At 46.1% G+C, this 15711-nt stretch overlaps 1 protein-coding gene across 1 annotated transcript; it reads left to right on the forward strand.

Moving 5' to 3' along the window:
• The first annotated feature begins 592 nt into the window (after positions 1 to 592).
• REG4 (regenerating family member 4) lies at positions 593 to 15426 on the forward strand. Its single transcript, XM_025872163.2, has 6 exons — positions 593 to 728; positions 2982 to 3157; positions 5739 to 5836; positions 8951 to 9088; positions 10661 to 10766; positions 14037 to 15426. Exons 2-6 carry the CDS (start codon positions 3091 to 3093, stop codon positions 14102 to 14104), a joined length of 477 nt encoding a protein of 158 aa, XP_025727948.1. The 5' UTR covers positions 593 to 728; positions 2982 to 3090; the 3' UTR covers positions 14105 to 15426.
• The last annotated feature ends 285 nt before the right edge of the window (positions 15427 to 15711 follow it).

Below are 15711 nucleotides of genomic sequence, written 5' to 3' on the forward strand. Positions count from 1 at the left end.
TGGATCCGTCAAGCACACCACGGGGGTGCATAACTTATGTCCAGCTCTGGTGGCAAATCCTTTCTGCAAAGATAGACACATCCTGATTCTCCAGAGTTGAAGTGGGGCATCTTAATACAAAGGAAGGAGAAATAAAGGAAATTGACAGTAAAAAGAGATAAAATGATTGACAGAAGGGGCATCTGGGTGGCTCATTCGTTAAGTGTCCGCCTTCAGCTCAGGTCATGATCCCAGGGTCCTGGGATCGAGCCCCGCATCGGGCTCCCTGCTCAGCGGGAAGCCTGCTTCTCCCTCTGCCATTCCCCCTGCTTGTGTTCCCTCTCTCGCTGTGTCTCTCTCTGTCGAATAAATAAATAAAATCTTAAGAAAAAAAAAATAACGATTGACAGAAGAAAAAGTAAATACAGGGAGAGAAGATGGGCTTCTAACAGATTACAGGGTGTTGTCAGTTTTGATAAGGTGGGATGGAAAGGAAAGACTATTTACCAACAGGGAGGGGTTCTTCTGGCTATTTGATTCATTCTCAAGCCTTCTCTCACACATTCACTTTGACCACAGATAAGACTTTTATGGATGGATTATTACTTCAAGCAATACTATTGCATTATGATTAAAACAAAGGTCATATAATTCTGGAAGCAAGAAGATATAAGAACTCAAGAAACTGCCTGGGATCTCTCGGGACACCGAAGAAGGCAGGGGTCCTCAAAGCCTTGAGGGCCAACCAGGTAATCATCCAGTTGAGGGCAGAAGGCTTTCTTTGAACATCTGTTTTCCTTTACTAGCTTTTCACTGGGCCAGAAATGACATGCTCTAGGTCTAATGATGTTAGTCATGCTTTTTGCTGCTGTGTTTTTTAACTTGAACTATGCATTTCTTTCTTCCCTTATTATAAAGAGTGTTGCCTTTGGTGTCAGCATCGGGTTAAATCATGGCTGTGAAATCTAGCAGCCGTGAAACTTTGGGAAAGTTCCTTAATCTCAATGAAGTTTGTGTCTTCGTGTGTAAAATAAGTTAATGAAACCTACAAGGCAGCCTAGTTATGATTAGATTAGGTGACATAGGAGCATCCAATGAATGTCAGTTTGTTAAGATCCACTTACAGACTATTCCAAAAGATGCTGTACCTCCCTTCCCTCAGACATTTGGTTGGACAGAGAAGTCCTTGCTGTTTGTGTTTTAAGGGGGTTGCAGGACATTGAACATACCTCCATCACCTTTGGAAGGGGGGTGCCTCAGAGAAGTGCAGGGTTAATGCAATGATGTAAAAGGTTGGGGGTGGGTCCATCACAATCTTCACTGTTTGGTTTCCTTCTTTATTCACACTGTGTCAGAGTGCTCACATGGACCTGTGTATGGATCAAATCTTCAGATTGTCCAGGAAAGTTTGAATATTATGTTCCATCATTCCCCTTAAGCAATCTATTATTTGATAGTTAGAATATGTATTATGATTTTTGGATCATAAAGTATGCTCAAGGGAGGAATCAATGAATTACTCATCCTAATAATTGTTTGGAAGAAAATCTTGGACCCAGTTGCATGCTTACACTAAAATAAATGCCAGATGGATGAAAATAAAAGAGAATATGGGTAGATATTTTAATCTTATGTGGATGGTAATGGCCCATTTTTCTGATATAAATTCCGAATGTTATAAAGGAGAAGGTAAATATGACAATTTTCTAAATTTTCAGTGTGGCAAAAGATAAACAAGAACAAATACAAAGTGGGAAATATGTTTAGTAATATATGAAAGACAATAAATGCACAAAGAAAGGCCCTGCAGATTCCTGAGAAAAAAGATGGAAATCAAACAGAAAAAATGCGCAAAGCTGTAAACCAAAAATTTACCAAAGAAATTCAAAAACCCAATCAATCATCATATAAAAAGATGTTCAACTTCTTTATATATATTTTGAAAAATTTTAAAAATTACCAATTTAAGTAATTTAATTATGAATATTAAAAAAATACTAACCAGTGAGATTTTTCTTTATTGTGCCAAAATTAGCAAGAAAAAAAAGGACAGATTGGGTGTTCCTTGAAGTTTGGGAGAACCAGCATTGCTGTCTATGTGCTGGAATGTACAGAACATCCCATGCAGAGGGCATTTTAGCCAAGGGTATCAGTGTGACAACGTGCATGTTCTGTGAAGTCACAGCCCTGAGTATGTGCATTTATACTAAAGAGGGGATCAAAACTGTATAATAGTTATGTTAGGGGAAGAAGGTTCATTACAATCAATCAGTTTTTGAGAAACAAAACCAGGTAACATGACTCAATTTATATAAAAATGATACACAAACCGACATGTAGATGTACCTAGAAAGATGTCTATAAGCTATTCACTAATAGCTGGGAGATAGAATTTATTTCCTATTTTCCAGTTTTTCACGGATATTTTAATGATTCATGTACTGTCTCGTGATGCGGAAAAAATAAAAAAAAAAATGTCGTTATCACTTAAGTGTGAAGGAAAGAGGGTTGGCCTAAAGTGAGGGTATCTAGTTGTAGCTGTGTGACAAGGAGCAAACCACTTCATACCCATAGACCTCAGGTCCTCTCATCTGTAAAATATGGGTATTGGGCCATATGTGCCCTTTTGATTCTAACATAGACAAATTCACTCTTGGGACTGACTTGATTTGATGGAGTTGACAGTTACTGACCCGTCTCTGAGAAAGTTTGCCTTAGGCTCCCTCTGTTGGTCCTCCTGAGAATAGCAGGAGCAGGCTCTTGACAATATACCAAATGCCTTTCCTCCAGACTTTTAAACTCTTCAGCCCAGTCCGGTTAGGTCTCTGGCACTGGACCAGAGGCCTTGCAGGTGACATAAATTAAATATTCCTAATCTCTACAGTTAGCTTGAGATTGCCTTTGTTGTATAATATGGGTTTAGCCAGAAAAACATTCCTTGTTTCCCTCCATATGTGATTTGGCATCTAAATTCCTGGGTCTGTCTCACCCACTGTGTTCAGATTGCAGACCCAGGTGAATCCAGGAACTTCGAGGGAAAACTCACAAGGTCTCTGAGACCCTTATAGGAGAGGTTTCCGAAGCACTTCTGCAGCCCCGGGGAAGAGGAAGATGGCCCCCCACAGCCTGCGGCTGCTCCTGGTGCTGAGCTGTGTAGCCAGCACTGAAGTCCTGGGTAGTGAGTATCAGTCACTCAGCTGGATCTGAGCCCACAGCCAGTGTTCACGCAGCACACCCCCAGCCTTCCACTTGCCCCACACCATGTTTAGGTGCTGCAGGCAATAGATGTCAAAGACAGGGGCGCCTGGGTGGCTCAGGGGTTAAGCATCTGCCTTCGGCTCAGGTCATGGTCCCAGGGTCCTGGAATCGAGCCCCGCATAGGGCTCCCTGCTCAGCGAGCCTGCTTCTCCCTCTCCCACTCCCCCTGCTTGTGTTCCCTCTCGCTGTGTCTCTCTCTGTCAAATAAATAAATAAAATCTTTAAAAAGAAAAAAAATAGATGTCAAAGACAGGAACAGAAGACAATGTCATGTGGTAAAAAGTGCGAGGACTGTAGAAGCAAACACATTCCAGCCTTGTGGGGTTGTGAACCATAGTTAAATTATCAACTAAATGTCGGTTATGGTGGTTATTTTGCAAGTTTCTTGTGAAGGGTGGAGATAATGTATTTGAAGCCCCTGACACCTAGCAGTCAGTAAGTGAGAGCTACCCAATGTTCATGCATTGTTTTCCCATTTGAACATACTGGGAATTTTGGGTTGCAAGGGACTTAGAGCCTCGTTGGAGAGATGGCTCCTACACCTGTGTAGTCCCAGCATCAGGTACAAAGTAACATGTCAACAAAGTGAGAATCAATACCCTAAGATCTTCCAGTGGAAAAAGCCGGGAAGAAAGCAGTACGCATGAGCTAAGAATATGTATCATAGAATATCTGAAATGGAAAGAAATGAAATGTCGGCACATCTGGTGTAATGCCTTTGTTCTGTTTACGAGGAAGATGAGACCCGAAGGAAGTCAAGACTTGCCCGAGATCACATAGCAAGATTAGCGATGCTCTGGCTCCTGGTCCAGGGTGCCTCTCATAGTCCCATGAGCCCCGTGAGGGAAACCAGACCTGAGCATGTATATAAACTGGCATCCCTCCCACTGGGGAACACTTTGGCCAAGGGGAGATGCATTGGGAGGACAGAGGAAGAGAAGCAGGGTTCTTTGGGCATCATGTTGGTGTCCGGGGCTCACGTCTGTGGTCCTTGGCTTAGTCTACCTTTGATATATCCTTGTACTCAAAGGCTCTCCGCCCTCCCGCCATGCCAACTGCCAACCACCAGTTTTCTCAGTCCCTAGGCTGGTTGGGACCTGGGGGATTCAGCCACTTTCTTTGACCCAAGCTAGAGTATGAAAGACTATGGGAGGCAGCCCCCAAGCCCTCCTGTGGAGCCAACTAACCAGAGAGTTAGCTCCCTGTTGTTCTGGGTCTGGCTTCGCTTCAGGGGCTTGAAATTCATCCAAGCTAAACCCGGGGAGTGAGAAACCAGTCACCCTACTCTGGGACTTCACCAAAGCTCTCTGGTTTCTGTCACCTGGAAGGAAGTAGAGCCAGGACACTCCCACCGGTCACTCCATTGCTCCTCCACAGATCGTCCTCCCAGCTGTAGAGAATTTCTGGGGTTGCTGCGCAGGAAGACCCAGCTGGAGAGGGCTGTGGGGCCGGGTCATGGAAGCCCTTCCATGCTAGCCAGAGTAGGGAGCTTATCTGAAAGCATAGGAAGTCCCTAGAGATCTACAGACACGGGATGAGATAGAACAGGAGAATGGGGCAGACCAGGGACAGTGGTGTCATTTGAGTAGCGAGAGCAAACGCTCACGATGTGACACAGTCTGTGGACATCCTCCAGGAGCAGGAGGAGCTCTGCACTCCCATCTAGCACTGGAGCGTGGCCACGGGGTCGCAAAGCCCAAGCGTCCCAGCCTGGCCTTCCTTTTCGTCTAGGCCGTCTGCATCTCCAGCCAGCTCCTTGCTTCTTGAACCTTCAGATGCAGCCCCCTCACTAATCAACTAGCAGGAAGAGCCCGTGCCTCTCTCCGTCACGGTTTCCTTGGCTTCCAGGCCTCGGTTCTCCTTCTCCTTTCCACCATGCTTGCCTGAAGGATCCCCTCTCCTTAAGGCAAACTTCAGTGCTAACCTGTCCTGTGCCCTCCTGGCCGAAACCACCCCTCCTTCCGTGTAATGCCTAAAACCTTTCAATGTATGCCCCTCGTCCCCTCAGGTGCTGCCTTCAATTCTGGCTGTTCGACCTCATGACCAAAGTGGGGATTGTGCCAGTTGCTCAGTGTGTCTGTTCCAATTGTGCATTTGATAGCGGGGGAAACAATCACAGGGTGGGCTGGGGGTCCCACCAGGCCTGCTGTGAACCTCCTAGCTAAACCTCTGTGGTCACCTGACGTCCATAAGCCCCTCCCCGGACGGACCACCGTGACGCTTTTGAGTCTCCTGGAATTCGTGTCAGTTCAGAATCAGCACCCACCAGTGATCCTCAAAAGCTCTGATTGTGTCCTTTTCTCCAATGCACAGTTACCCTTATAAAGGCCGTAGTTCCCTTTGGAGAAGGCTGGGAGAAAGATGAACGGTATAAAGTTTTGGCAGCTTAGCAGGATCCTTCCTCAGGGCACCCAGCCTCTGGGTCATTCTGGAAACTGACCACGTGGGAAATGATTGTTTTTTGCCCTCCTAACTCATGCTTGCCTCTGATGTCTGTGTAGACATCCTCATGAGACCCAGCTGTGCTCCCGGATGGTTTTACTACCTGTCCAATTGCTATGGATACTTCCGGAAGCTGAGGAGCTGGTCTGAAGCTGAGGTAAGAAATTGGGCCCCATGCTTGGACAGGTGTCTCTAAAGCCGAGGGCCACGGGGTGCTGCAGGTCTCATGTGACTCAGAAGCAAGGGTCCTGCCTCGGCATTCTGAGGAGGCACCTGGCTGCTGAAATGGGGAGAAGGCGGTTATGTGTCCTACTCATTCGTTTACCAGAGAAGGCCGTGTGCAGCCAGGCCTGGGGCATGGTCTTCAGAACTGCCTGACAAAAAGTGAAGCAGTCTAAACAAATGGAAGGCATCACTGCCTACACCCCCCAACAAAGGCACTGGTTTTGTTTCACTGAGGCTTTGTCTAGAAGATACCCAAGTAGCCACTTCACCTCCAAGGAGTGTGGGGAGCCCATGCAGCTGTTTCTCTGGGTTGTGGTTCTTTAATGGACGTGACTGGTTGGGGCCACCTTATGGGGAAATGTGGTGTGATCTGGGCCCAGAGTGTCCTCAGAATTCTCCATATAAATAATTCAGTCATGATGGAGCACTTAATAAGTGACAGCTATTGAGGCTACAGAGTCTTCTCCGGCCTTAAAAAGTGCAGGATTAGTGCAAGATTGTGACACTTAAACAGAACATTTCAATGCAGTGTGAGCATGAGTGACTCTCCCAAGGTTATACCCAGAGTAACTAGTGGAACAAACCCAGGAAATCAGCCCTAATGCAATGCTTCCTGGGCTGATGTGGATGATGGTTACAGAGAGAGAGAGAGAGAGAGAGAGAGGAAGAAAGAGAGAGAGAAAACACTAGGGGTTTCCCAGACACTGTTTGCTGAAAGAAAGAAAGCTGGTGGAGAGCAATGAACTTTTCCTCAATTCTTGAGAAGCAACTTGAAGAAATCTTGAAAGGCCGCCTGTGCTGCCTGTTTCCAGAGATTCCAACACGAATTCTGCCAACACAAAGAGGAAGATACCTGGGGGACTTGGGAGTAATATAGACCTGAGTTTAAACCATGACCCTGCCTGACAGAGTTAAGTCGTACCTCACTTGACTGGTTTTCTTGCTTTAAAATGGGGATGGCACTTTATCCTACGGGCTTCTCAGAAGGATTCATTAAAATAACTTGCAAAGAGCCTATGGCACAGGCTGGGTGCTCAGTTGAGGTTCTCTCAAGGCAAAAACAGTCCAGAGGATTGATCCAGAGCCTTAGCAGAGTTGACAGGTTACTCCTGAACCGAAGGCAGAGAAGGTGCTGGAAAAGGACCCGACAAACCTTTACCATGGCCATTGCTGCTTCTTGACTAGTTGCCAGTATTGAGGACCAATCTTAGTTCTCGAGAGCCCTGGTACGGAGGCGACCATGAAGATGGTGGGTAGATCTGATCTTGCACACGAGAGGCAGAGGGGTCTGGGTTCCAGGCCCGGTTCCCTCACTACCAGGCGTGGGAACTTGGAGGAAAAGCTCACGGGACCACTTGGAGCCCGTTTCCTCTTCTGTCCCAGGAATCCTTTGTGACTGGTACTCTCACTAAATGTTGACTGGTAATCTGGCTTCCATGCCTCACAAGTTTGAAAGTCAAATGAAATTAGGGGTCTGGAAGCATTCTGGTGTTGTGAAGTGGTTGACAAATGGGAGGCCTGTAGGAACATTCAACTCTAACCACATCTCATCGTGAGCAGGATACCAGAAGGAAGCACTGAAATAGCAACCCCAGCCAAAGCCATGTTTTTATTCAACTAAGTTGTGTTAAATTAGGTTTTATCATGTAGGCAGATCCTGTAACACAACCCCCAAAGAGCATAAAATAAGTATATATCTCTATCTAGCTCTAAGATGTGTGTATATAAAAGGTTGTCTCCTTTAATTGGGCAGTAAATTTCTGGTTAGGGAATAGTTATGCCACAACTTCCATCTGATACCTGAAACAAAATGTGATTATCATTCCGTAATCGATAAGAAAAATCCCACCCGCATTCTCTTGCATAGGAAGGAAAGTAGCATCTTTGAAGAACAAGAATTTGGGATTAAAAAAAAAAAAAACATACAGTAGTAAAACAAACTTGGGTCTGGAAAGTTGCAACAGAGCAGATACATGCTTACACACCAGCCCTCATCTGTTTTAACTGGGATGAAGACACTCAAAACTCCAACTGGATTAAATCTTGTGGCTACTGCTGAGGAAAAGCAAACAGACAGGCATATTCATCTAGAATCAGAAAGTCGCGAACACGGGATCTTCAATTCTCGACCAACATCTGAAGAGTGTCCCCTCTCCTTGGAGGAAGCATCACAGATTTGTGGACAGTCCACACTGTTCCTGTTTGGTACCAAATGAAGATAAGGTACAGAGCACTGTTTACAATTTACAGTGTATTATTCTTGTGCAGTATAGGGCCAGAATAATTTACAATAAAACCGACATCAAACTTGGGAGTTACACAGACCTGGGCTCTATTCTTGGGCAACTAAGTCTAACACCCTTTTCTGATTGTGCATTTCTCCACCATAAACTAAAGGTGGGTCCTACTTCCTGAGACTGGCGTGAGGATTGAGTGGGATAGTGTGTGTGAGGTGCTCATCATTTTGGAGGTGCTCCGTGAAGAGCCCACCCTATTCTATCTGCTCTGAGACTCATCCCCTTCATGTGTGTTCCCTTAGATGACGTGGCACTTATTTTTTTTTTCTCTCTTTCCTTTCTAGTGGGACGTGAAACAAAGGGCACATTTTATGATCAGTGATTTCTTAGATTTGTTGAAATGCAGAATTAGAATATTTAATTCTAGCCATTATATCCTCACACAACTCCCTTGTGTAGCAGAGTAATTATTTCTTCGACTTTACAGATAAGGAGAGTGAACCTCCGAGACGTCATGTGACTTGTCAAGGTCACATACAGTAGCTCGAGGCAAGACCAGGAGGACCCCAGGCATGTCCACCGACCCTAAAGCTCACAACCTTGCCTCGAGCCGCCTCTTCCTCCGAGACCCCGCACTTGGGGCAGTTGTGTTTTCTCCTCTGGAGACAGGCGGTGTCACAGAGTGTAGATCTCAACTTCTGGGATGGTGGGGCTGCGCACTCCATGTTGCTTGGAGCACTAGGGTTCTGGGGTGAGGATTATGCTTTTAAAACTCAAAAGAGATGATTAGCAAGACGTCTTGCCCACAGCTCGAGTGTCAGTCCTACGGAAACGGAGCCCACCTAGCGTCTCTCCAGAGTGTAAAAGAAGCCACCACAGTAGCAAAATACATAACTGGCTACCAAAAAAACCAGCCCGTGTGGATCGGCCTGCACGACCCACAAAAGGTAACCTCGGACTTGGCCCACTGGTGCCCCCTGGGGAAAGCCGGATAGATAGCCCCTAGTCTGGGAAATGGCATCCAGGCCTACTGACAGGGGGCACAGGTTTTGGATCTCCTTCAGTCACTGCCTCCAATCCATAGAGACCAGAGTCTCAAGCTCTGGGTCTCAGTTCTGGCTCTTGGTGGAGGAAATTATTTCAATGGCATCATTTTATAGAACTTCTAAGTAAAGTCCTCCCAAATCTTAGAACACCAAATGACTGGCTTTTCAGACCCTTAAAAAAAAGTTGTGTAAGTATATATAGGTATATACATACATATATACATAAACATACATATATATACGTGTATATAAACACACACACACACCTGCTATGGGATCTGGCTTAATTAAATTCCCATTAGATCTTGAGTTAAAGTTGAGAACTTTCAGCCAAGCCTTTTCCTAGATGCTATTGTGCTTTTTATGTCATCCATAACTTTTTTCACTAGGCCCTCATTTCAGTCTCCGTCAAATACCTCATTGTAAAGAATGGCATGTGAGGTCTTTGGGCTGGTTGCAGAGGTCTCTATGTGGGACCTGCAGTTTACAGATTCTTTGTGGGTCTTCTATCATTAACCCAAACAGACGTAAGAAACACAAGAAGAGAACCCCCAGACTTTCTGTTTCTTGACAAAACTTTGCCATAGATGTCGCCAGTATTTTATACAATTAATTATACATTTTTATCTATTCACATTGCTATCAATCAGAACTCTCTCCTTCAGAGTCCAGACAAATGACAAATATTTACATATATATATATATATATACCAGATTTGTTTTGGTGATTTAATTTTCTACATTCACAACTGAAGAAAGTTAATAGCTCATCAAATCCTTTCAAAAATTGTGCAGTGTCTCTAGTTATTGAAGAAATGCAAATTAAAATAGCAATATAATTTGACTTATCAGATCATCAAGCTTTCGCTTTGTCTTAATGTATGCATTAAGAGGATTTTTTTAAGGATATAAAGAAGTTGTCCAGTAGATGGGGACTTAAATTCCTACAACTGAAAAGTGTTCGGAAGGTAGGTTGGCCATGCCTATCAGTACCCTCAACATATTGATGCCCTTTGACCCATTCATTCTACTTCTGGGTTTCTATCCTAAGAAAATAAGTTTAAGTGCAGAAACAGCTCTAGAAACAAAGTTGTTCATGGCAGTATTCTTTATAATAAGAGTAAGTTGGAAACAACATAAACATCATCAACAGAATTAAGGTATATTCTAGTAACATCATGACCATTTAAAAATGTTTAGAAAGCAAGGTGCACAGCTGAAGAGGTATTTTAAAGATCACCACATATGTTAGCACATAAAAATATGGTGAGAGAGAAAAATGTTTACACCAGAAGGAAATATGCCAAATTGTTAGTGATGTTTTCCTCTCAGTGAACAAATGGGGTGAGTTTTCTGTTTCATTCCATGCACGTTTCTGGGCTTTCCTAGTTTTTGCAATGGCACATTTTTACAAGTTTCTAAGGGGCTGTGAGGCCTGCAGGCGGACTGTCATCCATCTCTGGTCACTTGCAGAAGCAACAATGGCAGTGGATCGATGGGGCCTTCTATGTCTACAGAAGCTGGTCTGACGCGTCCAGGCACAGGGACAAGTACTGTGCGGCGATGAGCTTCAAGAACGGTAAGTTCTCACGCACCGCCCCTCGCCTCTTCCCAAATCGGAGCTCCTGCCCTTTCCCTGTAAGAGCAAAAAATGGAACGTCTGCTCCCTGTCGCCCCATCCGCACCAGCGACTCCGTTTTCTACAGGAGAGCGGCCTTGCCACGGACCTGGTGTAGCAACCTTCAGTCGGCTGTGACCATGTTACAATCTTGGCCGCACCTATGACCCAGCTGTTCAGTTATTTACTTAGTATGTTCTTTAAATCCACTCACTTTTCCCCTTAAATAGGCTTATTTTTAAATCCTATTATATTCATACGATGAGGGGGAAAGATGCCACATTTTGAGAAACCCAGACTACCGGGTGCAAATATGTGGGACCCCCTGCCGGCTTCTTGATAGTTAGGGCTCCTGGGGAACCCTGGGGACCTCCTCTTGGCCTGCTTTCTTCCCTCTTGTTTGTTTCCCTGAGTTTTGACCCCAAAGCGCAGGGCCCAGAACCTCAGCGGCAGGCTGCACACAATCATGTGAGTCTCCTTGTTTCTCTCGTCTGCTTTCATTCCTTGCTTTTTATGCTAATAAGATAGAGTTTTCGACCTTTGTACCAACGACCTTTGAGGCTGGGTAATTCTTTGTTGTGGGGGCTGCCCTGTTCTTCAGAGGTTTAGGATACCCTGGTCTCTAATCATTACATGTCAGTAGAACCACCCCTCCCCCACCACAAGTTGTTTCCACCAAAATGTTTCCAGACGTTGCTAAATATCCCTTAGGGGGCATAATTGCTTGAATTTGAGAACCACAGCGGATAAGTGATGTGGAAGATTTCCGTTGTAAAACAAGAAAACAGAATATCAAAGAGGCTACTCAATGCCAAAGACAACATCCCAGTGGGTTTAAAAGGCCCCAAGGTGTCACCAGGACACCCCTCCAGGCAGGAAGTGGGTCTGGGAAAGGCCCGGACTAAAGACTCAGGGACATGAGGCAGGGTGGCTGTCGTCTGAGGAATAAAGTTTATATGCACAAAAAAGAGCAGGAAAACTTTCCAGCAGCAAAGGATGAATGGTCTAGACCCTTCACAATAAGAGGGTCTCCTCACAGATGAGGGAAGGACTTCTCACAGACTTGCAGAGATCATAACCGCTGCTGGGAAAGGCTCAAGACAGCCCAGATGGAAGGAACACAACCGAGACCAATAGGTAGAAGCTAACAAAATGTGGATTTCTGCCTAAGCTAAGGAAAAAAATTTTGAGCAATTAACACTACCCAAAAATCTACTGGGTTACCCCCAGGAAGTAGTGAGAACCCTATCACTAGAGTTAGCCAAGCAAAAGTGGTCACTGCAGCTGCTAAAAGTGTTAGAAGAGAAGCTCCAAGGCACATGGAGAAGCGATTGAGGAACACTTTTAAAATACAAATTCCAGGCATCATTTTGGACCTACAACATCCGAAGCTCTAGGGCTGGAGGCCAGAATACCTTTGGGGAAGCCATGGACCGGATGTCCTCCGGAGTCCTTCCCCTGATTCTGAGATTTCAACTGGACCAAGTTCTCAAACACAAGTCTTTCCCGTCAGTCCACGTTCACAGGGGCAAGTGCCTAGGAACAAAGTCACTTGCGTGGGACCAGGAAACTTGATGTCCTCCTGTGAACGCTGGGTCTTTCAGAATCTCTTCCTTTCCTTGGGGTCACTCAGCCCAGCTCTGAGCTACCAGAATACAGGTGCTCGAGCCAGAAAAGCACAAGGACTAGTGAGAATTTTAGAGAGCCTTCCCTTGGCCCCTTCAGTGTCATTTTATATTTGTGTACCAGGTTTAGCCCCACCAACTCGGGGGCTGTGGTCCCATTCACGCACCTCCCTGGTGTTGAGGAAGGGAGGAGGCACCAGGATGGGTCAGAGCCAGGCAGACATCCAGACTCGGCGCTCTGCTGCACACACCCGCAGTGACAAGCGACTCTGTGCGTGGCCATAGTTGGACCTCTCCTCAAAAACATTTCAGTTTCAGAAGACCCACCTCCTCCTTGCTCTGGGTCCTTCCTTATAAAAGGATGGCCTGTGGGCCATGACTGGCTTGGCGGCTTCCAATTCTTTGACCTTCAAACAGGCGCTGCGTAGTGCCTCAGCTGTGAACTTTGGAGAAATCACCCTCACAGCATCCTGTTTCCAACACAAAGGACCCCACTTTCTGTGGAGTCATGTCAAGCTCTGAGGGTCTCAGAAGGGATGTGGGCATGGGGCTTCTGCCATTGTGTGTAACGTCTAAATTATTTTTCTTTCTGGTAACAAAGTTAGTACCGGTGTTGGTGTCTGGTTCTTCAGAGAGACAGAAGTTATAGGATGCATATGTAGAGAGATAAATTTCTTTTTTTTTAAATTTTATTTTATTATGTTATGTTAGTCACCATACATTACATCACTAGTTTTTGATGTAGTGTTCCATGATTCATTGTTTGCGTATAACACCCAGTGCTCCATGCAGAACGTGCCCTCTTTACTACCCATTACCAGCCTACACCCCCCTCTCCTCTAGAACCCTCAGTTTGTTTCTCAGAGTCCATAGTCTCTCCTGGTTTGTCTCCCACTCCGATTTCCCCCCCTTCCTTTTTTCCTTCCTACTAGCTTCTCTCTCTCTCTCTCTCTCTCTCCTTTTTTAACATATATTGCATTATTTGTTTCAGAGGTACAGATCTGTGATTCAACAGTCTTACACAATTCACAGTGCTCACCATAGCACATACCCTCCCCAATGCCTATCACCCAGCCACCCTATCCCTCCCACCCCCCACCACTCCAGCAACCCTCAGTTTGTTTCCTGAGATTAAGAATTCCTCATATCAGTGAGATCATATGATACGTGTCTTGAGAGAGAGATTTCTTTTAGGGAATTGGCTCATGCGATTGTTGGGCTGGCAAAGCTGATGTGCGCAGGGCGGGCCAGCGACTCTGATATCGCAGTCTTGAGTTGGGGGCACTTTGGAGGCAGAAATCCTTGCTCCTTGGGCAAACTCCATCTTTTCACTGATTGGATGATGACCCACATTATGGAGGATAATCTGCTTTACTCAGAGTCGACTAATTTAAATATTTATCACAGCTAAAAAAAAAAAAATCCTTCACCAGCAACATGTAGACCGGCGTTTGACCCAACACTGGGCCACACATCCTGGCCCAGGCAACCCATGAAATGAACCATGGCAGTACCTTCCCCGGGGTTGGAAGCAAAACACCCAGGTCACGCGGGTAAGTGCAGTACAGAACCGGATGGATTTGAACATCTCTTTATTTTCTTGCAGATTTTTTGACCTGGGAGAGCAACGAATGCAGCAAACACCAGCACTTCCTGTGCAAATACCGACCGTAGAGCGAGCATCCGGGCTGAGCCCATGCCACGCGAGCCCCTGTCCCCTTCCCTCTGCACGCGCTGGCTGCCTCTGATCATCATCTTCGAGTAAACATAGCAACTGAGGCTGATGAGGCCCTTATTGCACTCACTTTTTTAGGTTTGTTAGAAGCCAAGTCCTCAACGCTGGTAGGACAGTGGCTTCTAGCTCTAAAGGTCACCCCGGGATCTGTCTCCATGGTCCTCTGCTTTCATCTTCCTCACTTCTGGCTGTCTCAGAGGAGGGAGGGGACTGGTAAACAGCCAAGTGGAAATGTCTCATCAAGGGTTTGGAGACAGGAGGAGGAACGTCAGGAGTGAGCCCCCAGCCCCCTTCAGCTTCTGCACCCCTCTGCCCTTTCTCTAGTGCCCAGATCCTCCTGCTCAGACACCTGCTTAGTTTTCCTTCTGCCACGAGGAATGTTTACCAGTAGGGTCCCTATTAGGCTGACATGAACCATAGATTCCAGGGCCATCTCTTAATAAATAGCTGTCTGCATTGACAACGATGGGAATGAAACAGTGAAATAAGACTCAGAGAACATACCCACGTGCCTCTTCATGTCCTTCTTCCTTGTCCCTGCCTTTCCTCAGAATAGCTCCCCCTCAGCTGCAGCCCTGGTCTGACTAGAGAGAGGGAGGCAACGTGCCTGGCCAGCCTCAGTGTGGGGGTGAGTGGGTGGGGGTTATTGAAGTGTATGCACGCTGTGACAAGAGTCACAGCCAGTGCCCTGGAGCTGCCTGGGGCCCGATGTTCCTCTCTCCCCCCTGCCACTAACAGCCCCGTCATCTTGCTCAAGTCTCTTTGCCTAGTGAGGTTTGAGATCCCTTATGAGGTGGTTTCTCCAATACTCAGGAGGTACTTTTTCCCTCATACAGATTCATGACTCCCTAGGTCAGGAATCTACTTGGCCATGTAAGAAGAAATAATATGGACTTGACAATTACAGAAAATGTGGCTTTGGTGTGATCACATTTGCATTTCTTAGAAGCCCCAGAGAGGAGAAGACGTGTGGCCAGGCCATGTGCTTCAGGCTGGGTGGATGGCCATTGGCTTCACCCATGTTGCTCTGCCAACTGGTGAACACAGAGTTTTATCTGTGATAACCTGAGGATGCTCTCCTGCTCCCCTGTGACCTCAGCAGGCTGAGACCAGCTGTCCCATGCTGGCTCAGAGAAGAATGCAGTGAGGAGAAGGGAAGTCATGCCACTCTTCCACTTCTTCCTCCCTTCCCCCACACCCTTGTCACCCTTTTGGTAACCAAAGAAGAAGACATCAGAAATAATGTGTTGCTGCTTCTTCTTCTTTAAGATTTTATTTATTTATTTGAGAGAGAGAGAGCACGAGCAGGGGGAGGAACAGAGGGAGAGGGAGAAGCAAACTCCCTGCTGGGCAGGGAGCCGGATGCGGGGCTTGATCCCAGGACCCTGGGATCATGACCTGAGCTGAAGGCAGGTACTTAACCGACTGACCCACCCAGGTGCCCCTGTGTTGCTCCTTCTAAGCATGAAAAAGCTTATTAACCCAAAGGATAAATATCTTAATGGTGGGAGCTCAGACAACATGACAGGCAGATGGAAAAGGGTCA

Source organism: Callorhinus ursinus, unplaced genomic scaffold (assembly GCF_003265705.2).
Source record: "Callorhinus ursinus isolate GAN/ISIS: 27379988/994484 unplaced genomic scaffold, GSC_fseal_2.0 scaffold9, whole genome shotgun sequence".
NCBI lineage: Eukaryota > Metazoa > Chordata > Mammalia > Carnivora > Otariidae > Callorhinus > Callorhinus ursinus.

Coding starts and splice junctions, on each gene's coding strand:
- REG4 (XM_025872163.2), top strand. CDS start 3,091: ATGGCCCCCCACAGCCTGCGGCTGCTCCTGGTGCTGAGCTGTGTAGCC. Junction 3,158..5,738: donor CAGCACTGAAGTCCTGGGTA/GTGAGTATCAGT, acceptor ATGTCTGTGTAG/ACATCCTCATGAGACCCAGC. Junction 9,089..10,660: donor GCCTGCACGACCCACAAAAG/GTAACCTCGGAC, acceptor GGTCACTTGCAG/AAGCAACAATGGCAGTGGAT.